The following is a 23,901-nucleotide window of genomic DNA, read 5'->3' as shown; positions in this document are numbered from 1 at the left end:
TATACTAATCTAAAAAGCTTCTGCGCAGCAAAGAAACAATCAATACAGTGAAGAGGCAACCTGATGAATGGGAAAAATATTCACAAACTATTCATCCAACAGGGCACTAATATCCAAAATATACAAAGAATTCAAACAACTCAATAGCAAAATAAACCCAAATAATTTCGTTGAAAAGTAGGTAAAAGACCTGAACAGACATTTCTCAAAAGAAGACATTCTAATAGCCAACAGGTACATCATCAAATGCTCAACATCACTAATCATTAGGAAACTGCAGTTCAAAACCACAATTAAGTATCATCTTGTCCCAATTAGAATGACTATTAACAAAAAGACTAAAAATAGCAGATAGTGGTGAGGATGCAGAGAAAAGAGAACTCTTATGCACTGTTCATGGGAATGTAAATTAGTAAAGCCATTATGGAAAATGATGTGGAGATTTCTCAAAAAATCTAAAAACAGAAATATCATATATTCTTACAATCCTACTACTGGGTATTTATCCAAATACTATTGGGTATTTATTCAATCAATACTGCTGTTTAAGGAAATCAGTATATCAAGGGAATAACTTAATTCCTATTTTTAATGCAACACTATTCACAATAGCAAAGATATGGAATCAACCTGAGTGTTCATCAGTGAATGAATGGATTTTAAAAAGTGGCATATTTACACAATAAAATACTATTCAGCAATAAAAAAGAATGAAATCCTGTCACGTACAACAACATGGATGAAACTGGAGGACAATATATTAAGTGAAATAAACTAGGCACAGAAAGACAGACATTAAATGTTCTTATTAATATACAGAAATTAAAAGAACTGATTTCATGTAGGTAGAGAGTAGAATAATAGTTACCAGAGGTGGAGAAAGATGTGTGTCAGCAGCAGGTAGGGGACGGGATGGGAGAGGTTGGTTAATGCATACAACATACTGTTAGATAAAAAGAACAGCATCTATTGTACAATAGCAGAGTAGAGTGACTACAGTTAACAACAGTGTATTCTGTATTTCAAAATCGCTAGAAATAAAAGGGCTTCAAATGTCCCTGACACATAGAAATGATAAATTCATGAGGTGATGTATTCCTAAATACCCTGACTCGATAATTGCGCATCCTATATATGTACATATCCCATAAACATGTACAAATATTATTTATCAATAAAATAATCTTTATTTCTTGTCTGCTTTTTTATTGTTTGTTTCCTCTCATTAGAATGTAACCTTTCGAAAGAAACCAAATGCTAACAAGGGAGGTTAGTTAAATGATTACATTGCGTTTACACATTGGAACACTATTCAGTCATTAAAAATGTTGCCAGAAATGATCCCTTATTGCAATGGAAAGATGTCATTCTGTATTAAATGAAAAAATGGATATAAAATATGTAAGAAAAAAAGAATGTCACTCAACATATATCTTTAAAGCTGGGTGTGGTGTTGCATGCCTGTAGTCCCAGCTACTAGGGAGCCTGAGGTAGAGGGATCACTTAAATCCAGGAGTTTGAGGCTAGCCTGGGAACGTAATGAGGCTTTGTCTCTGATATATACATATATATCAGAGACATATATATGTTTATATATCTCTTTCTATATATATCTCTCTGTATATATAGATATATATAGATCTACAGATATATAGAGAAATATATATACATATATGTTAATATCTCTCTATATATCTTCATATATATCGATATATAGAGATATATAGATATAGATATATATGTATATACATATATACATATATACAGAGAGAGATATACAGATATATATACATATAGATCTTATATACCTTTATAGATCGAGATCTATATTACATTTGTATATGTCTATACATGTAGGCATACACACACACATACACAGATATATAAGTATCCCTCCTCCAAGGCCTAAAAGATTTATTACCTCAGAGCAGAGGGAGGATAAATGTTAAATGTTCTCTTCAGGCTTTTTAGAAAGAGGAGTTGCTTTTTTAAAATTTATTTTTGTGTTTTTGGACGTGCACCTCAGCATGCCCAAAACCAGGATTTTTTTTTTTTTTTTGAGACGGAATCCTGCCATCACCCAGGCTGGAGAGCTGTGGTGCAATCACAGCTCACTTCAACCTCTGCCTCCCAGGTTCAAGCAATTCTCCTTTTTCAGCCTCCTGAGTAGCTGGGATTACAGGCACCTGCCACCACACCTGCTAATTATTTTATTTTTAATAGAGATGGGGTTTCACCATGTTGACCAGGCTGATCTTGAACTCCTGACTTCAGGTGATCTGCCTGCCCCAGCCTCCCAAAGTGATGGGATTATAGACATGAGCCACCGTGCCAGGCCCCAAACCAGGATTTTCACTTAGCATAATCTATGACATACTAAATAGTTGTAGAACATTTTTAATATGTTCCAACCACCCTTTTTAAAGATAATGCGGAATCAAATGGAATGAATAGAAAGAAACATATCAAAATACTTTGCACATGCTAAGGGTAATTGCTTTGTAAGGGAAAAAATATGTTCTGGATTGTGTGTGCCTGTGTGTGTGTGTACTGGTTCACGATATTATTTGGGGTTGAGGTTAAAAAAATAGCAAGAAAAGACAGTTTGAAAGCTTCTACTCTACATAAATTTTATTTAAGGGAGACAGGAAGAAGAGGGAAATTCCCCTCTTCTGGTCAAAGGAAAGTAAGAAAAAAGAGGAGAGGGCTTGTGAGATTTCCTCAGACCTTTTCTAAGTAAAGTGGTCTTCATCAGATAGATGCAAGGGAATGCTGAGGACAGGGGCCACTGCTGCCGTGATTCTTCTCTAGGACATCTCGGGCTACTACACCCCTATCTGGAGAGCAGCCTCATTCAAGTTAACTTGGGCATAGGAGTCCTTCAAGTCTAGCTTTCCTGGTTCTTTCTGGTTCCCTGAGAGAGGGAATAATATGTCGTCTATGTTTTAAAAAGCGTTATTCCAGTGAGCTCTCAAGATATTTTTCTGAAGTATGTTTTACAGATGCAGAAACTCAAGTGCTATCGATTATCTAAGCTAGACAAGTGTGATTCCATAATGATTTAAAAGAAAATTTCCTAAAGTCAAGGAACTGGGATAAAGACCCTAGTTATTTGGTCTTAGCCAAATAACTTCTGTGTAGACTCTCCCTGAAGGTACAAAATGAGCTCTTGTATTCATTTCCTAGGAATGCTGTAACAAGTACCTCAAACTGGGTGGCTTATAGCAGAATTTTGTTTTTTATCTTACAGTTCTGGAGGCCAGAAGTATGCAGTCAAGATACACAGCAGGATCATGCTCTCTCTGGGGGATCTAGGGAGACTGTGTTCTATGCCTTTCTCTTAGCCTCTGGTGTTGCTGGCAATCCTTGACGTTCCTGAACTTGTCAATACATCACTGTAATCTCTGACTCCATTGTCACATGGTGTCCTCCCCTGCGTGTGTGTCTTTTGCTGTGCCTTTCTAGAGCATGTTGATCCACATCTATTTCCTTGCTCTGCTGAGCAATAAAACTTGAAAATGAAAATTAAAAAAGACATCAGTCATATTGGATTAAGGGCTCATGCTACTCCAATATGACCTCATCTTAACTGATTTCATCTGTTGCGACCATTTTCCAAATCAGCTCACATTCTGAGATTCTGAGAAGGATGTGAATTTTGGGGGGACACTACACCCTCTAGTACAGCTCCCTTTGCCACGTTTCTTCTTTCTGTATCTATCTTGTCATGTTCTTGCTCGTTGACCTGCATCAGGTGACTCAGCTGCATAGGTTTATTCGGCTGGTCTTATTTTCTTCACCCTTCCAGTTTGATGACACACACTGGGATACCGGCCTCTCCAAACTCCTAATAATCAATTTCCTTCCTACAGGTTTTTTCCCCCTTCTTCAAGGTACTTCTTTTCATTGATTCCTCTGAAATCCTCCTACTCCAGCCCTGCATTCCTGTGGATCTCCTCCTGACCTTAGAAAAAGAGGTTTTGCCTTCCTAGGCCACCCCAAATAGGTCCTGGTCCTACCACCTTACTAACTTATTTATAGAGGGTTCGGCAATGCAGCCGTAAATTGAAAATATCTTACATTCAATTTATTTCTGATTCCCTGTAATTCCTGCTGCTCTATGGTTTCACATTTATTGAAGTTGAGCATCCCTTCAGGGAAAGGGCAAAAGCCAAGGGAAGAAAAAATGTGTCAGAGCAGATATTTGAGAGAAAAACGTTTTTTAGGGGAACTCCCAGACTTAAGCTTTAAATTATTAAGTTCTAGCTCAGAGGATTCAGACCATGGCAGTCTTTTGTAAACCAGAGAGTAGGGAGAATGCAAGGTTGAAATGAGGTCCATTTTTCCCTATACAAGGAAGGTAAAAACTCCCCTGGTGGGAGGCTTGGGGGACAGTGGAGGAACAGAGAGAGACAGAAAGAGAGACAAAAGAGACAGCAAAGTTGGAAGGTAGGTATATGCATGTCCCTTACACTTTAAACATTCTGTGGTATAGAAAGTCTTTTTGCAAATCTTGCCTTAACTCTGATGGAAATGCCTCACAGAGTATAAATTAGAAAATATACAAAGGAGTAGAAATGTCAACATGGTATATCCAGGTACAGAGAAGGAAAAGTGGGGCCATTTGGTTTCCCAATGTGAGTGATATGCAAGAGTTCCAGAATTTCTTGATGGCCTCAGAGGAGAATGGGAAATGCTTCCATGGCTGGAGAGCTGGGAAAAGCCTGATGTTTGGAAGAGGGGGGAGCTAAGTCCTTTTTACTTAAAGCCAGTGTGCAGAGATGTGAGCTGTGGGTATAGCAGGGTAAGTGGCAGACACTCACAGATCAAGTGGAGGCCAGAAATATTGGACAAAAAAGAACATCCTTCCCCATTGTCAGTACAAGGGGAGAGGACAAGGAGAAGACTGTGCGAGAGTAACCCAGAAAAACTGGGTAATTACATAAAGGAGACTAAGTTGTAAACCCCGAAGATACTGTGTTTCTCTGACGTCCAAACATTAGCTGATATGAGTAGCTCATTAGCAGATTGAGTTTAATTATGGAGGATGTTAAAAGTTACATTTCTATAAATATCTGTTTTGATGGCAAATTTCAAGCCTATCATCTGGTTAAGACGCAAATATTCTTTTATTTCCTAGTACATGCACATCTGTAAATTGCTCCAAACACAGAATCTTGGAAAACATTTTTCAACTCTCTTCTAGTCCTTTATATCTTATCTGTGGGTTAATCAGATCATCTCTTTGTCAGAAACAATAGATGTTTTAATATTTACATCACAAAATTTCTAATCTAACTTTGATGTTGATCTTTAATCTGGTCTATGGGCAATCTAAACGTGTATGCATTGCTTCATACTAACATGCTTTTAAAAGATAGTAAACCAAGCATAGTGATAAACAGGAACTTCTTCACATTAATATTTAAGCTGTCGCGTTCTCCAAGGATACATCCAGGGATGTGGCACTTTCAAAAATAATCTTGAAGCAGAGTTACACTCTCAAATTTTCAAGTTTCCAGAAGATATTAAGTGATGCCTAAGTACTGAACTGCCAAACCATTACAGCTAAACTGTGGAAAGACTTCAGAATTCGATGTGACTGGACAGAAATGGGGCAGATGAAGTTTGAATGAAAGAAAGTAAAGTAACGCTTTTAGAGAAAAACATGTCATCATACTTATAAAACTAAAGGTTCTAAGCTGTCAGTTCATCCCCAAATGGAAATTATTCAAGTTATTACCCCTGTATATTAACACCCTTTAACTAAAAATATTATCAATAAAAATATTGAGTAAGAATAACATATTACTTGACCACTATGTGCTAGGTGATGAGTATATCTTACATGTGTTATTTTATTTAAAATTCTAGTATTCTTTCGCTCTTTTCCTTTTACGGGACAAGGGGAATATCAAGGTCATACTGACGTCAACGATCCGGCCTAGGGCAGTCTGATGTCAAAGCTCCGACATTTACCTACTATGTTACCCTGCCCTGCACTGAACATCTTCTCCTCTGGAACAAATCAGCCTTGTGTCTGTTCCTGAAATAGCGTCAGAATTATAATAAGAGTTCAAGGTAGACATGCCAGAATAAGAATAAATCTAGGGCAGGGCTACTAAAATTACCCAGGATATGGTATCTAAGGGTAGCCTTTTAAAAAATAATTATAGGTTCAAGATACAAATTGTATAGAAATCAAGAGTGGTACGCAAAATCCTGAAAGTTGAAATTAGGGACTAGCGTGTCTGGCTTGAAAAAGGGATGGCATTTACCAAACAAGTAAAAACTCTCAGAAATGTGTTGCTACTTTTAAGCTGAAGATAGAATATCTAGAATACCAAGATCCTTACCTCATGCTTTCTGCCTCTCCTTCTTCTTTTCTCAGCTAGATACTCTTCACTGGCAGCCACAATATATCTGAGACCTCAGCCCCATCATCTGGTTACAAATTACCTTGGCATCCCCTCAAACAGTATCCAAATATACAGCCTTTCCTGGGTACCTCCTCTTCTATTTGCACCCCCAATTTGCTATTTCCCGGGATTGTTCTTTGGGTATTTTGTTGCTGCCTCAAGTTGAATATCTCTCCTGGACACAGTGGGGATCTGGGACTTGACCTGCCTCCTTATTTCTAATATTAGAATTAACCATTCTTATTCCTCTTTTTATTCTCACTAAAGCCCTCTTGAGAGATAATTCTGTTTCCCTAAGTGAAATTGTCTCATACCTAACAGCAGTGTCTGGGTCCCAGTGCTTAGGAGCAACTGTCCCCTAACTGCCTCCTGGAAATAATCAGCACCTGGAATCTCCAATGCTATTCTGTGCCTCATGGCTTTCACTATCATCTGAAACAGCCAGTTCTATGTGATGCTTCTTAGACTTCTAACGGTGAGTCTTGCTTGCTGGAAACTATTACTAAGTAGAAAGAAAGAAATGGGTGAACAGGGATTTGGCTAGAAATAATTTACCATCATCACTGATAATTTTCGCGTTCTTGTTTGGCAATAGTATGAGTAGGAGTTTGTGTGACTTTAAGGGCCGGCAGGGAACGTGGAAGTTGATGTAAACAACAAACAGGACCTGAGATTTGTGTTCTGGGAAAAGGCTAAGTTGGAAAGAAAGATTTGTCCCCAGTGTTCTGAATTTGCCTTACTCAGCTGTATCTCTGGAGATACCAGTTTTTCTCACTTCTGTCCCACTACCTTGGTGGAATCTTGTGCCAACCTGTGACTCACGTCTCCCCCATGCTATGGAGGTTGGAACATCAAGCTCATACTGGAGAATGGAGACAGAAATTTTAAATAAAACTATAGTCAATAAAATGATAACAGGTTATTACAGCAGGTTATGTGGAAATTTTTATGCTCTATGCAACACCCATATTCACTGTGAAAAATCCAAGAAACTTGTGATTTCTGAAATTATTTACACTGCTCCTGAAGAAAACTGCTCTAATGGGCGATATAAAGTGTGCTGGGCCAGATTTCATAGTGATCTCTGGGCCTGCCTTCTACAGCTTTTCCCTTCTCTCTGATCTGAACCATCTCTTGCCTGTCCTTAAGCTTCAGCTCAGGCTCACCACCTGGAGGCCTTCATTAGCCAGTGCTAAGGTGTGGTTGTATATATTATGTCTGGTTGGTCAGTGCAGCCTGAAGAATGTTGAACTGCAAGAAGCAAAAAACATAGTTTGATTAAACTGACAATTTTTTCCATAAGTAATCTATGTAGTATTTTCATAGGAACAGAAAACCCATATTAAATACAGTGCATTTAAAAAAATCTGTTATATAAGTCATTTAATGATTGCATGTAAAATGTGCCACTTTGTGCCCTAGGACTTTGTTTATCTACAGCACTTACAATATCAGTAAAAGTTATGGTGCAGATGTTGACCAATGCACTCTGCCCACTAGACTGTGTGCTTCCTGAAGGAAGGAAATACGTCTTGTAAAATCTTTAAGTGTACAACAGTCTAGGATAAGGCCCAGCAAAGAGTAGCTGCATCTAGCTATTTCCTCATTTTTAATTTAAACTACAACTGGAATAAATTGTAAATTGACTGAGTTCTCTAAGTTCAAAGATTTCACTGAGGCATTGCTGAGGGCTCACCGGGTGCATGTTCCTTCCTCTGCAGAGATGAGCGTTATATGGAATAGAAAGGTCCTGGGCTCCTGAGGCTCTGTTCTAATGTTGAAGGTTAAGAGTAATCTCCATACTGAGTCTGGGCTCCTTTAAAATGATACACTGACGTTTGGGGATGACAAAGTATTCCAATCTAGAGTCCTTCACACACTCAAAGATCCTATGATTCCATAACTAAGCGTTAAAAAGTGCAGTACAAATATGGGGGTGAAGTACTGCTTCAGAACATGATAAGCTGAAATCAGGAAGAGCCTCATGACGAGATACATTATGAGCTTTGAGCTGAGAAAGGAGGTGCAGTTTATTGCCCCATGAAGCTACTGTGCTGCAAGTGTACAGGAATGATCTGCTCATAAAAGGCAGATTTCTAAAATCATGAGACAATTTTTACCCCACAGGTGACCAGGGAGTGTCACTCATTTTTCTTCAGAAATGGCACGTATTGACTTTACTTATATATAGTATGATGCTTAATTCCATGTAGTTAAAGTGGAATTTCAAAAATAACGGGTTCTCAACACTATGTGAGTGATCCCCTGGGGGACCTCTCAAAATGTTTGGTTTCTCGTATCTTGTAAACCCAGAGGGTAAGCACTAAATCGCACCCTATAAAAAATACTATGCACCCTTCATTTAAGTGAGGAAAAGGACCTTGGGGGAAAGACTGGGGACTACACATTTTCCAGTGCTTAGGGTCCCCCACCCCCAGCAGAAGTACAGCATGGGGAGAGGGACCTGCAGTGTGTGCTACTAGTCTATTACGGGAGCAGATAAGTGAATGCTCTGCTCCAGATTTCCCATAGCAATTACTTTTGTATGTAACACATGTATAAGTGTGCGTTTTAAACCATTCCAATCACTTCCTACCCATATGCTGTTTGAATAGTGAAGAATATATTCAACAAAGTGGACTGCCTACAGGAAACATTATTATCTCGGTTACAGAAAAAAAACCACTACTATATTCCCAGATGTTCCCTATTAATTTTTAGCGAAGTATTCCCACACTTGTTGCAATATAAATTAAAGATGCTTTAGATTTTCTAATCCTTTTGTACCTATAAGTTTTTAAAGCCCCTGAAACATTAGAACTACCTCTGCCCCAACAAAAGAGCCTGTCTTTCACACAGGAAAAGATTTTCCAAGCAGTTAACTTTAGTAGGAGACACTGCATATAAAATAAACGAATCTCTGAACTCCTAGTGTTTCTTCCCCCAGTGCCTTCATCTACTGTGATGACCATATTTCCTTTAAAGAAGACAGAAATAGAGAAGAAACGTTGCCACTTCCAAATGCTGTGGCCTGTTCTGCCCTCTAGCCAAGCATAACGGATCCTGGAAGACCTTGGGCGGCGGAGAGGAGATGGTGTGTCATGTAGTTCCCCCGGGTCTAAGGTGGTAGCTGGCCCTTCGGCGTGCAAACGCGGACGGCGGCATCAGACATACATAACGGGCAGTGGCCAAGCGCTTCGGCGGGGGAGGTTGGAGGCCCGATGCCGCCGGCCTCGCGGAGCCTTTCGGCGTTGTCCGTACGGATGAGCTCGGCCGACACAGGAAGGCAGCGTACAGGAGGGGCAGGGGAGGCGCGGAGGCAGGAGGCAGAGCGGTGGGTGCACCCGGCTTTGACGTCGCCCGGCTGCGGCTACAGCTCGCGCTCTCAGCACGTAGCGCACAACGTGACCGCACACAGCCTTCCTCCCCGGCAGCCCGGCCTCCTCCTCCTCCTCCTCCTCCTCCTGCTCCTCCTCCTCCCTCCTTTCGCCTCCGCGGCGCGCATCTCCGCGCACACCCAGGGATCCCGGCCGGCTTCGAACCCCGGACGCCCCGCCGCCCAGCCAGGGCACCTCGGCCCGAGCGGACGCAACGCACAGCCGGGTCCCCTCCGCCGGCGGCCGCTCCCGCGTTCACCTCTGGATGCCGCCACCACGTTAGCTCGAGCGGGGAACCCCTTCTGCGGCTCCCTCCTCTAAACTCGCGCCTGTCCCGACCGTCCCCACCCCCTCCACCTGGCGGGGGCGGCGCGGAAGCGAAGGGGACGCGCAGTGCCGGTGGGCGCGCGTGGACGTGTGTGCGGGTCGGGCGTTTGCCCGGCGTTCTCCCTTTCTCGCAAGTGGCGGTGCCCGGACTCTGCTTTCGGCTCCGGGCATTGGTGCGGCCGGCCGGGGCGCCTCTCCGCCGGCGGGCGCTGAAGGCTCTTTTGGAGCGTGGCGGCGGTGGCGGCTGTGGCTGGTGTGCCCGAGCGAGCTCCAGACGCGCACTCCGCTCCCCGTTGGACCCTTTCCTCCTCCCCCTTCCCCCTCCTCCCTTCCCTCTTCCCCACCCCCGGTCCCCCAGCCCCACTCCTCCTCCTCCTCCTCCTCCTCCTCCTCCTCCTCCTCCTCCTCTTCCTCCCCTCCCGGTTCGGCGATGCGAGTCTGTATCGTGTAACAGGATTGGCGTTGCAATGGCAACTGATGGAATGGGGGAAGGCAAGACGGCAGGGCTGGGGGCTTCGGACTGCGGGCGGGCGGGCCGCTGTCGCCGCTTGACGCCCCTCCGGGGACCTTCGCGAGTTACTTTGTAAAGGCGAATCCGGGCAAGAGAGCCCTGCTCGGCGTCCTGGGCCAGAGGCCGCTTCCTGCTCCGCGGCTGTCCAAGCCGGGCTCCCACCGCGCGGCCCCCCGGCCCCCTGCCCGCGCCCGCCGCCGCCGCCGCCGCCTCTGCGGAGACTCGAGCCCGCTTCCCCGGAGAACACTTCGCCTCGCGGCTCCGCTTCCCATCACCGCCCCCTGCTCCTTCCCGGCGTCTGCGATCTTCCCAGGCACCCGGTGTGAGTGCGGCGTGCGTGTGAGTGTGTGTCACGGTATCGTGTTGTGTGTGTGTGTGTGTGTGAGTGTGTGTGTGTGTGCATGAGCGTGTGGAGTGCGGGGCTCCTGCGCTCCGCTCGCGGCCGCCGCCGGGGAAGGACAGACGGACGGCGCTTCTTCCTTCGGCGAGCGGTTCCCGGGCACCTCGGCTCGGCCCGGCCGCGAGTGGAGCGCGCCTGGCTGGCCGCCGGCCTCCGGAAGGTCCCGCCGCGTCCCCCCTGGGCTGGATATGTTCATGTTCACGTGAAGATGGATTTACTGTACGGTCTCGTGTGGCTGCTGACAGTCCTCCTGGAGGGGATCTCTGGCCAAGGAGTGTACGGTGAGTGGAATCGCGATGCTATCGTGACCTTGTGATTCTTAGGCGAGACAGGCTGGGGAGCGAACATGCACGACTCGCGCCGTTCCGGGGCCCCTCCCGGCGTGGCATTTGATTTGCACTTCATCACGTTATTGGGAGCGATAAGGAGGCAGCGAGCGCGCTGCGGATTGGGCTGCCAGCCGCTCCCCCGGCGCCTGGGCTCTGGCTCGGAGTTGGGTCTAGCCGGCAGCAACGCACTCTTGCGAACGAGTGGCTTTGCGCTTGGTTTATCCCCGCGGGGAATCCGAGCTCCAGCAGTCTTTGATTTAATAATGGTTTGGCTCCTTGCATGCCACGGTGTCGGTGCCGCGGTTTCCCCGCACCCGCCAGGGAAGCTTCCAGTGTGACCCCGTGAGTCTCCCCACCCCTCTCCGCCCCCCGCCGCCTCCTCCTCTCCACCTTTTCCTTTTTCTGTGAATGCCTACATGCCTTGATTTTCCGGCTCAGGAAGTGGGGTGACAGTTGAGTTGCGCTCTGCACCAGCGGTTGCCATGAGCACTGACTTGGGGAGGGGAAAATAGCAGGCAAGATTCTCGGTGCCAGACACAATTAAGGGACGTGTTTGTGTGAATGGATGAGCAAGTGCATGAATGAACGGACTGCTAAGTCCGCGCGTCTGGGTTCCAGGGCAGGACACTAGCTCGCTGCAGCGGGAACACAATCTCATCTCCCCTCTGGAAAACCCAGATTTAGGTTTAGGAACTAGAGAAGGGCAAGCTTGTTAATTAGGAGGTTTTGAAGTCCTCAAAAGCAAATTCAGGTTTTTTTTTGCCCGTCAGCAGTTGGCACCCTTAGCTTTCAGGATGGAAACACACACACACACACACACACACACACACACACACACACACACCCAGGTCATAGTTAATAGTGGACTAAAATGTAAGTCTTCTCTTGGGACAAGCAGGTGGTGTCCAAAAAAAAACTTCTGCGTTTTTGAGGTCTGGTGGGAGGTTAGAGGTGCACCCCTTGAGGGGACATCAAGCCAAGACCCGCCCACAGCCAGTCCCACCCCTCGCCCCTGAGTCAGTGTCCACAGAATGTGTGCTGAAAATCCAGCCCACTCGCGCTTGGTTTCACTTAGGGGTTTGGACTCTGGTGCTGCAGGACTAAGTGAATGGCTGACCCGGGGCAAAAAGGAATGAATTATTTGTGGAAGTGTCAGAGCTTTCCCTGCAGACCCTGGAACTGACTGCAGAGTGGACACAGGTGCCGGTGAATCCTGAGTCCTCAAACTCTCTGGGAACGGATTGTCCAGTGGGTGGGTGTTTGGGGATGACTGCCACAGACCCAGTCTTTACTCTGTCCACTGTGTTCTGTCCAGGGCTGAACAGTGCTGAGGTGAGCTCTGGTACCCACTGCACTCCATCTGCTCTTCCCCTTTCCTGTGTTTCTAGCTCCCTTCTTGGCTCCCAAGAAACCTTCACTTTCTCCCGACTCTAGGGATCAGAATGTACCCTCTCCCAATCCCTCCTTCCCAAATGAAAGACAACTTGCCTGGTGGTGGTGATGGTTGTGGTAATGGTGGGGGAGGGACGTGTGTATGAGAGAGATGCTGAGTCTCCTGGCGGACCTCAAGGTTTGACTGACAACAGGAGGTGGGGCCTGAAAAGAGTAGGAATTAACTTAGTGCTCTTGTGACTATCCTGGACCCTGGTGCCCTCTGAACAGCTGAGAAAAATGGGGATTCTAGGGATGTAGGAATGCCTGAGATGAAGCCTTCCCAAGGGGCTGTTCCTTAGGATGGGAGAGTCTGAATTCTTCTCATCCCATGCCCAACTCTGTATTCCTCTCTCATTGATTCAGATCATCTTAGCTAAAAGGAATTTTTTGTTCTGGTTTGCTTTTTAAATTTGTGTGTATACGTGTGTGAGTGTATGTGTGTGTGACGGGGTGATGAGAAGTGAGAAAGGTTGGGGGCATGTGGAGACAGTGGTACATTGCTGGAACTATCTGGATCAGAAGGGCATGGTTCCATTTTCCTGTCACTTTTTGTTATTCAGATTATTTGTCCTGGCAAGTCTCAGATTGGGTAGTGGAAAAGGGTAAGATCTAGTAGTGAAGACAAATAGGAAACAATTGCATTAAAATAATCCTGTGTTTATGTCTGTTAACAATAAACAAGGAGGCAGTTCTGCTACTGAGCTGATGACTGTGATGAAGGCGGGGGTCTTTTTCATTTAGTTTTGTTTTTATATTGATGTGGTTATTAGTTATGTAGCTAGGAACAGAATTGCTTTTGTGTGAAAAATATTAATCAGTATTCCTGGCCATTGTAAATGTCACAGCTATGAGGTGGGTTACAAATTATATGTTACTTTTCAGATATGTTTTACCTGTCACAGATGTTAGGTTCTCAAAGAAGATTAGGCCCCTAATCTTCAGCATTAGCATCGCCCTGGGACTTGTTTGAAGTGCACATTTTCGGGCCCCTCTAAGACTTTCTAAATTAGAAACTCAGAGCGTAGGGCCCAGTGATTTATGTTCATCACCTCAAGTGATGATTACAGTGGACACTGAAGTTGAGAAGCACTAACATAGGCTTACAGTTTCATTGCTTTCATTTTGTAAGTCATCAACTTTCTTAACCTAAGTAGTTTCATTTTTATTTGTGGAAGCATTTATAAGGAAGAGAACACTTTTTAAATTTATCAAAAAAAGGAATCAATTGTAAAGGAGATAGACATAAGATTTAGTGTAAAGTTAAAAAATGTGTTTTGAACATTTTATATGAATAACTTTGAGAATGATTAATTTAAAAGGCAGGGTTATTATAAACAGAAACTTCAAAAGCCTAGATAGGAACTTCGCTAGCATAAAAATCTGTATTCCTTTATTTGCCTATATTTGCTACATGTAAAGCCATTCATACTACACACAAAGTAATATTTCTCAATAGTGTTTTCTAGTATCGTGGTTGAAGAGGAAACACAAATGGTTTTCTAGGTTACTCAGGCAAAATCACTTCATTGTAGCCTAAAATTGTTTACATGATTGAGAACTATGTCATTATAAACTTTCTTCCCAGGAATAGCTAGGGTATCCCTTTCCTCCTCTACTTCCTCACTGAAAAACTCTGAGCATGAAATTCAGATTCTATTTTTTAGTGAATTGAGAATATTTGTTGTAACGCATGGATTGTATTGTCTCAAGTATTTTAATCTTCTTCCTGTTATGCCCAATCTGTTTGACAACCACGTGCAATACTTAAGTATAAAAGTTTCTGCTATAGACCTAGGAACTTACTGTCATTTATCTGGGAATATTGCTTAGCAAACTAACTGCACAATAGCTAAGATTTATATATGGTGTCACAGTTGGATGAGGGAGATTATCTCTTAACTGCCTACATTCCACCAATAATTCTGTCCTATAATTTTTTTTGTAAGTGGGATTTGTACTTTAATTTATTACATTTTCAATATCAGATGTAACATTACAGTAATATGAATTACTTGAAAATATTTCTGAAGGAAAAATTGCAAGAAAACCTCTTCATAATAGAATAGCACAAAAAAATCATATGGACTAACCAAGGCAATTTTAATGGATACTACCCATTTGACATATATATTTGGCAATATATATATGTGCATTTAAAAAATTTTACTTCCTTAAGCTATAGATTTTTGCTTATTGGATTTTAAAGTTATTTATATTAAAATAATTCTCCCAAATACTCTTGGAATGTTAAAGTTTTGTTTGAATTTTCCTTTTAGCTTAATTAAACACCACTGGATAACAAAAAGTCACTAAATGAACTGGTATCTATTTATCACGTTATTGATTTTGTTGCACTCACATTTCATTAGATTTAGGTTAACTAATCAACGTAGCCTCAAGAATTGGAATGTAAAACCTAGCTATCGGTGTGCTTATTGAAATACCTAGAGCTAAGTGATCCAACGCATTTTCTTAGTTTTGAAAGTTTTCTTTGTAAGTCATTCTATGGTAGTAAGTCATTTGGGTTAACTGTGTTTTCTAGAGGTCCTATTGATAATGACATCATATCAAGAATTGTATCTCCTGTAAACTTATCAGTTGGCTTGCTAAAAAAAGAAAAAGTACTCTATTGACATATTCTTTAATTTTACTTCTGGTCACCATGCCTTTAATTTCCAAGGAAGTTATTAAACATTATGAATGCATCAGCACAGACAAATCCCCACTACAAACAAAAAACAAAATACAACTCCAAGTCTGAATTGTTTTGTTGGGAACCAAATCAAACGATGATTTGGTGTCCTGAAATGGTTAATTCACTGTCCAAAAATAGCTTTCAGAATGCATTAGAAATAATAAATAGAGTTAGCTTAAGAAACACGTGAGTATGACAAATTAGCAAGCTATATTAACTCAATTCAGGTAATATCAGTAAATCTCATACAATTTAAGAATGACACCCCAGGCAGTAGCTGGACAGAAATGGCCTTGGTGAAATTAAGAACAAGGGCATAAGTGATACAAGAAGGCTCTGGAAGATATTTCAGATGCTACTTTAGTGGGTTGAATCTGGATGGATAGGAAGGGATAAGAATGACATGGATGGTCGGTTGGCCATTACCATTCAGTCTCACGATGTTGCCATTCTCATAGCAGAGCTGTCCCAAGGTACATCGATGATGATTTTTGTTCAGATTGGGTTTGGAGAGGGCGTGTGATGAGATACTGCCTTTGACTAAACCATATTTAGGGTGTTAGTCTGTAGGACAAGAGGAAGAAATTATTTTAATAAATGCTGTTAAAAAATCAATGTGAAGCTCTATTATATACCATCAGCTCCAACCTCTTTTTCCTCTTCTCACTCCATTGTCCCTACACACTCATGCACATTCTTATATTGTCACCACCTTGGCTACGATTACGAAGGAAAAGTGGCTGGGCTGCTCATTGTTTCTTGGGATAATTTTTGCCCGTTCAAAAATTGTCCTCGTTGGTCATATTACTGAGATTTCACATGCAAAATTGGCAGATTATTTTATATAGTGTTGCTTGCTCATGTCCTATATTTCCCTGGGAAAGCCCCTAAGTGGACTAATAAGTATTTTAGGTTGAGCAGATTGAGCCTAACTTATTTTACAATGAATAAGTCAGTGAGAGTGCCAGGGTTTAGACAATTAACAGTCAGAGATAAAAGTTTAGAGATGAAATAATTCTGGTGAATAGATGTCACAAAAGTAATTCTAGGAAGGCATTTTTCATGATCTTGATTTCTTTGCTTAATTTTATCATCTCTGGTTATGCTTCTTTATACTTATATTTTGCCAATATTTTTATTTTTGTTTTATAGTTGTGAAATACCTCAAACCCTGGTTGAGAAGCAGGGTACAAATAAACTTTTCTGAAAGGATGTGCTCTGTACTTTTAAAAACTTATTATTTTAATGTAACTGCAGTAGGACTCATGGGGATGGGATTATAGCATAAGCCTTGTGAGTTCAATTATATTTTATTAAAACATTGTCAGGAACGATGGTTTTGGGTTGTGTTCCAGGTATAGAGGTGATTCATCACTCATATTCTCTGACTTGGTCCTCATGCTTCGAGAAGAGTCTTGCAAGGGTTGGGCTCAAGGTTTGTAATCTACAAAGGCAACAGCAAACAGCCAGATACACCGACCTACTCTGGGAACTGAGCTCCAGAGCTTGTGCTTGTTGGTAGCTCAGATTAACTAAGGGAATGTGCTGTCATCTCAGTTAAGTAAGAGAAGGGCTTCCTTAGGCTCCCTTTTGGCTATTTTGGAAGGATATGCAAAGTATATTGCATATATTTAAAGTATGGAAAGAGTGAACATTTTTAGCTTCTTTGTAATTGACATTAACTTAATGGTCCCACAAAATAACTTTTGTTTCTTTGCTTCAGTGACTGTGAGTGTAAACACTATATTACTTAGAGCAAACAATAAATATCGCATTCATAGAAAAGTATATCCTATCTTTATTTTCAAATCCAATTAATAATCTTTTGGCCCTGTAAAATCATAAAGCTGGAAGTGAGAAGAGACTTTAAGATATCATTAAATCATCTCACTAATTCAAGGCACAGTGATTTTACCATTATGTCAGGCAGATGGAGGTCCTGCATTATTTGTGAAACCTATTTTCTCCAGGGTCCAGTCGTATTCATTAGATGGATTTGTTTTTTACAAATTACTAAAATCTCTTATTAAAATAATCTCTTATTAAAATAATGGGGCATGTACTTAGTTATTTCCATTTTATACCAGTGCAATTCCATTTTCTTTTCTAACTATACCACCTTGCACTTATCCCATTTCAGGTTTTCTATATCAGTTTCTTGCTTTTCCAAGACACTATGCCATTTCTAATCTTATATTTTAAAAACTGTTTCTTTTCCTGTTGATTTCATTGATTGAATTGAGTAAGATCTATGCTTTCTGTTTCAACATCCAAATGACATATTCCCTAGGAGTTACAAAAGAGGATTTCAACTATTATAAACATATTTTTGGCTATTACACATTTACTACAAAGTTATTTAAATACATATTGTGGTATGATGAAAGGCATTAGAAATTATGATGTAACTTACTCTTTCTGTCTCTACAACTTTGCATGAACAGGAACCTCAGTTTCTTGCTGTTTCTGCTCAAATCTATATTAAGGACTGTTGTGTGGCTGAAATTTGGGGTCATGTGTATGACATGTTACAGTATCTTCAAGCAGTATATTTTTTGTCTTGTTTTGTTGTAATGTGAACGGTGGAAATAAAAATAATCAAGTGATCCTGTGGAAGGGGAAACACATCTTCCTGAAAGAGGAAGGGTTTGTTCACAGCTAGGTGTCTCTAAGTCTTAAGGGACAGCACGAAAGGCAGCTGAGATCTGAAGGAGGTGAGTAGGAAGTAAAGGCTATTAGAAAAATGTATCTACCCTTTAAATAATGGCAAAACAGCAAAAGCAGATATTTGTTTCTTTCAGATATTTTTATCTGAAGCCATTAGAACTTTGTTGTAGTGCATCAGGGTGAAAAAGAAAAATGTCTGCTGTCTGCCTGAAGAAAGACCATCTTGAGGGAGATTTTTTCTGGTGTCCTGAAAGGAAAGGATGACGGGATAAAGGGCTCTTAATAAAGCCTGTGGTCACTCTGAACCAGATTACTCTTCTTACTGATGGATTGTGGGATTTGGGAACACAAGGAAAGGTTGGGTACAGATTGATCATTGGAGCATTCCATCTTTTACTCCTGAGTGTAACTGAGTTGGTTTTTTGCCTCACCTCTGCTGGACTCCTTACTAGGAAGGCTAGAAAATACTGGAGGAAGATGTGCTACTTTACCGAAGTGGTGACCAGTGAGAATTCCCCACAGAAATTCCAGGGCGATTTAGCTTCAGTTCTCATAAATTCAGTCAACTAATTAATGTATAACTGCTGTGGATGATGCATGTAGCTATGTAGTAATGTGTCCGGAATTGGTGCGTTCTTGGTCTCACTGACTTCAAGAATGAAGCCGCGGACCCTCGTGGTGAGTGTTACAGTTCTTAAAGGCGGCATGTCCGGAGTTCCTTCTGATGTTCGGATGTGTTCAGAGTTCCTTCCTTCTGGGTTCGTGGTCTTGCTGGCTCAGCAGTGAAGCTGCAGACCTTCGCGATGAGTGTTACAGCTCTTAAGGCAGCACGTCTGGAGTTGTTCGTTCCTCCTGGTGGGTTTGTGGTCTCGCTGGCTTCAGGAGTGAAGCTGCAGACCTTCGTGGTGAGTGTTACAGCTCATAAAGGCAGTGTGTACCCAAAGAGTGAGTAGCAGCAAGATTTATTGCAAAGAGCAAAAGACGAAAGCTTCCACAGTGTGAAAGGGGACCTGAGTGGGTTGCCACTGCTATTTCCGGCTGCCTGCTTTTATTTCCTTCTTTGGCCCCACCCACATCCTGCTGATTGGTCCATTTTACAGAGAGCCGATTGGTCTGTTTTATAGAGAGCTGATTGGTCCGTTTTGGCAGGGTGCTGATTGGTGCGTTTATAATTCCTGAGCTAGATGCAAAAGTTCTCCACGTTCCCACTAGGTTAGCTAGATACAGAGTGTCGATTGGTGTATTTACAAACCTTGAGCTAGATACAGAGTGCTGATTCGTGCATCCACAAACCCTGAGCTAGACATAAAGGTTCTCTTAAGTCCCTACCAGATCAGCTAGACACAGAGCTCAAATCTATATTAGTTATTTCCATTTTCTACCAGATTGGTGCATTTACAAACCTTAAGCTAGACACAGAGTGCTGATTGGTGCATTTACAAACCTTGAGCTAGATACAGAGTGCCGATTGGTGCATCCCCAAACCTGAGCTAGACACAGGGTGCTGATTGGTGTGTTTACAAACCTTGAGCTAGATACAGAGTGCTGATTGGTGTATTTACAATCCCTTAGCTGGACATAAAGGTTCTCCAAGTTCCCACTAGACTGAGGAGCCCAGCTGGCTTCACCCAGTGGGTCTCACACCCGGGCCACAGGTGGAGCTGCCTGCCAGTCCCGCGTGGTGTGCCCGCACTCCTCAGCCAGGGGGCGGTGCTCATCCGGTTGGCTCAGGCTGCGCAGGAGCCCACTGGTGGGGTGGGGGGGGTGGGGGTGACGTTGGGGGGGATGGGGGTGGCAGGGGGACACTCAGGCCTGATGGTCTGCAGGTCCCGAGCCCTGCCCCGTGGGGAGGCAGCTAAGGCCCAGCGAAAAATCAGCGCAGCGCCAGTGGGCCAGCACTGCTGGGGGACGTGGCACACCCTCCGCAGCTGCTGGCCCAGGTGCTAAGCCCCTCACTGCTCAGGGCCGGCAGGGCTGGTCGCTCCGAGCGCGGGGTCCGCCAAGCCCACGCCCACCCGGAACTCCAGCTGGCCTGCAAGCGCCCCACGCAGCCCCGGTTCCCGCTCGTGTCTCTCCCTCCACACCTCCCCACAAGCCAAGGGAGCCGGCTCCAGCCTCGGCCAGCCCAGAGAACGGCTCCCACGGTGCAGCGGCAGGCCGAAGGGCTCCTCAAGCATGGCCAGAATGGGCGCCGAGGCCGAGGAGGCACCAAGAGTGAGCGAGAGCTGTGAGGGCTGCCAGCATGCTGTCACCTCTCAGTAAGTGCTGTAAAATCAAAGAGGTTATGCATTAATCCAGGAGACAGAAACAAATGGAAAAACAAATAAAATAAGGCTATGAGAAATACACAAAAGTGTGTACCTAGACAAGAGGGAGGAATTACACTTCCTGTTGTGGTTGGAGAAAACTTGAAAAAGCACGGAACAGTTAAGACTTGAAAGTGGGTAGGCATAATATAGGTAAAGAAGGAAGAAAGGGCATTGCTATATAGCACGGGTTCTAGGTGGAGGAACAGTGGTCCAGAAAGAAAAGTAGTCCTGGAATGGGTGTGTAATAAAGCCTCAGCAATTTCTTTAAAGTTTACCCCAACTAGAAAGATGTATCTGTCCTTTAACCTATGTCATCATGTAATTTTATTGTATGATACTCTGGAACTTGCTCAGATATATATGTCCATCAAGATTCTGAAGTGGTGTGTGTGTTAAATGTGCGAAGCTAACTGACCATTTCTTCAGAAGATAGGACAGTTATCTCTAAAGTTCCTGTGGGGGCAACTCCTTTTGGAGGTGAACTCAAAGGCTTTTTAAAGTCTTTTTAGAGTGCTAAAAAGAAGTGCTGTTTAGCAGCAGCAGACTTTGGGTCCAGAATGACTTAAATCATATCGTTCTTTACGAATGTACAGCCAGAGAGATGAAGGCATTGCCCTTGTGAAAAGAGAGGTATGTGCTTTCATCATTGTTTTTTATTACAGTGCAAGACAGCATGATGTAGTTGAAAACTGTTGGGTAACGTGGGCTTTCTTCTTGTTCAGCTGCTGCTTTACTGTGTTACTTCAGGCAAAAATCTTAATCTCTATCCCTCAGTTTCCACATCGAATAAACTCTTAGAAGAGTGGGCTGATGCACAGAAGAAATGTAGATATTAGCAAGAATAAGAAACTATGGCTGCATTTTTATATCTGGAGTAGAAGGGAGAGGGAGCATGGAGAGTTTCCCTTCTGTTCTTAAAAATCTACATTTAGTTGCTCTAGCAGTTGAACCTCATAACAGGACTATCATTTAGTTTTTAGAGCAGAATAAGAAGCTAGGAGGTAACAGAGACCAAGTAATTGTTTTTCTGGAAAAAATATTCTGGTTGTGTCAGTCTAGTGGGAAATGACAGAAATTGAATATTTTTAAACACTTTAAGTATTATAAATATGTGCATGAAAATGCGATTTGATATTGTATTTCGATGCACGTGTACTTCATACTGTTGCTTATGCTAGTCTCCCTTTCCCAATCCACATAAGCCAGGAGTTTCTCCTTTTTCTCCTTAATGGTGGTTAGCAAGGAGCTGGCATCCTCCCCCGTCATTTAAGGCTCCAGAGAACATTAGTGTATCCTAAACCTTATGGCTATGGGTAAATTTATTCTTATATAAATCTATAAGTGTGTTCAAATACGTGTATCGATCTTGTTTTTGAATCAAGGAGTAAAAATAATTTTAATATTAATAGTCTTCAAGACGAATAGTCTTCATTTCAAGGCTAACTGAAAAATAGCAGTTTGCAAAAATCAGCCATCCAATTGGAAAAAAATAACCTGGGGATATATTTATTTATAAGAATACTTATAATTGGTAGTTAATACATAAAAACAGAAAATGAGGATAAACCATTAAATGGGGTCATCACACAATTACTCTGTCACATCTTCTAGTTTTGATCCAGAAGTAAACAAAATTGGTGTTTCCCACCCAGTCACCTAATCATTTAAATCATTTTTAAATTAGAATTAACTGAAAAGGGCTGAATGGGACTTTACTCACCATTAAACTGTAACAGCCACATACCTAAGAAAGCGTTTTATACATAACGCAATCGTTTTCTTTGGCAAACACTTTCTATTTTTGGAGGGTGGAAGGTAGTTCTCTTCCATATTCTCTATTCATATAATTAACTAGATGGCTGTAATTGCTTAATTCAATTATTCTTCTCCATGTCTGAATATTAACTCAGTATTCGTCGAGTATATTGGTCAAGTATCTCTTTAACCACGTAGAAGGCAATCTTTACTTCGGACTGTGAAAGACAACAAAAATTGTTAGTTGAGAAGATTTTTCCCATTATGTGAAATGAGCAATATTGACTTTGCTAAACAAATCACCTTAAGCAAAGACACACAGTACTGTGTAATATGGACAGATACAACTGCCAAGTAATTTTACAGCTGTCAGTCTAACTTGGTATTTCAGAATGAGTTAAGTTATTATCAAGAATTGGCATAGTTAATGTTTTTATTTCAGTTCTGAACTTGTTCCTTGTTTTTCATGGGTTACTCTAGGCCATTATTGTGATTCTCTCTCATCTTTTGAGTAACTTATATTTTTCATTTGGTTCATGTTTGACACTGGTTTGTACCACCTGTAAGAAGAGATTCTATATTCATTTTAGAGTTTCAGGTCTTAGTCCCAATTAATCAAACTCAACCTTTGACTAATTTTGTTCTTCCTTTGTTGTGCATAGATTTATGTAAATATACTCGTCTACGGAAGTGCAACCCTTTTCCATTATGACCATTGCCTACAATATTATAAACTACATAATGACATCATTACTGTGAAAATCGGGGTTTAGAAACCTCCCAGTCTTCCCCCAAGACAAGAATAACTCCCAGTGGACTGCAGCCTGAAATAATCTGTCTTGTTACTCAGAGACTGCTTATTCTCTGATTATTTCCTGTGCCTCACTATCAAACATCCCTCCAATTCCAGCAGCTGGGATGGAAAGTGGCCTTCTTCTTGCTTCCTGTGATTTTGCAGTTGAACTCTGTGGTCATTATATCTTTTTGATTAATATTTCAAACAGTGTTTCAGTTTTATTTTCTGTCGTCATTGATACTAATGTAATGCCTTAACTCTCTAAGCTTACTTATGCAAAGAAGTACTTTGACACCCTTATGTTTAACCACCTCCTGTCTTCCAGAGAGAGCTAAAAAAGATACACACACACACACACGCATGTGCACATGTGCATATACATACACACATTCATAACACAAATATATGTTTGTATATAGAGTATTTGCATGTATACTATAAAAAATACATATTACATGTTCAAATAGAAATCGATTAACTATGTTAAGAGTATATAAGAGTATGTGTGTGTATTCAAAAAATGCATGGAATAGTAGGTAAACTTTAGGCTAATCCCAAGCAACTGTGTGCTTTTTCCACTTCCCTTGCAAAGCTGACTCTAATTCAGTGTTGGCAGCAGAGTATGCAGTCTGTCACCTAATACTCAGTTTGTGTTTCAATATTTGTGGTACATTCATGTTTCTATTGTTCATGGGTTTACAAAATTACCTTTAGAAACTCCAACTACTGGCCGGGCGCGTTGGCTCAGGCCTGTAATCCCAGCAGTTTGAGAGGCCGAGGCAGGCGGATCAACTGAAGTCAGGAGATCGAGACCAGCCTGCCCAACATGGTGAAACCCCGTCTCTACTAAAAATACAAAAACTTAGCTGGGCGTAGTGGCGG

General features: G+C 42.2%; 1 protein-coding gene across 2 annotated transcripts in view; it reads left to right on the top strand.

The window, feature by feature from the left end:
• The first annotated feature begins 10,879 nt into the window (after positions 1-10,879).
• Positions 10,880-23,901, top strand: part of MDGA2 (MAM domain containing glycosylphosphatidylinositol anchor 2) — an 832,668-nt gene continuing 819,646 nt past the window's right edge. For both annotated transcript variants that reach the window (XM_030813906.1, XM_003263751.4), the window contains exon 1: positions 10,880-11,315. In XM_030813906.1, coding sequence (XP_030669766.1) covers positions 11,036-11,315 — 280 coding nt within the window. In that variant the 5' untranslated portion in view covers positions 10,880-11,035. The remainder of the gene's footprint in view (positions 11,316-23,901) is intronic.

The sequence above is a fragment of the Nomascus leucogenys genome, chromosome 1a (genome assembly GCF_006542625.1).
Source record: "Nomascus leucogenys isolate Asia chromosome 1a, Asia_NLE_v1, whole genome shotgun sequence".
NCBI lineage: Eukaryota > Metazoa > Chordata > Mammalia > Primates > Hylobatidae > Nomascus > Nomascus leucogenys.
This window is presented reverse-complemented; position numbering and strand designations above follow the sequence as displayed.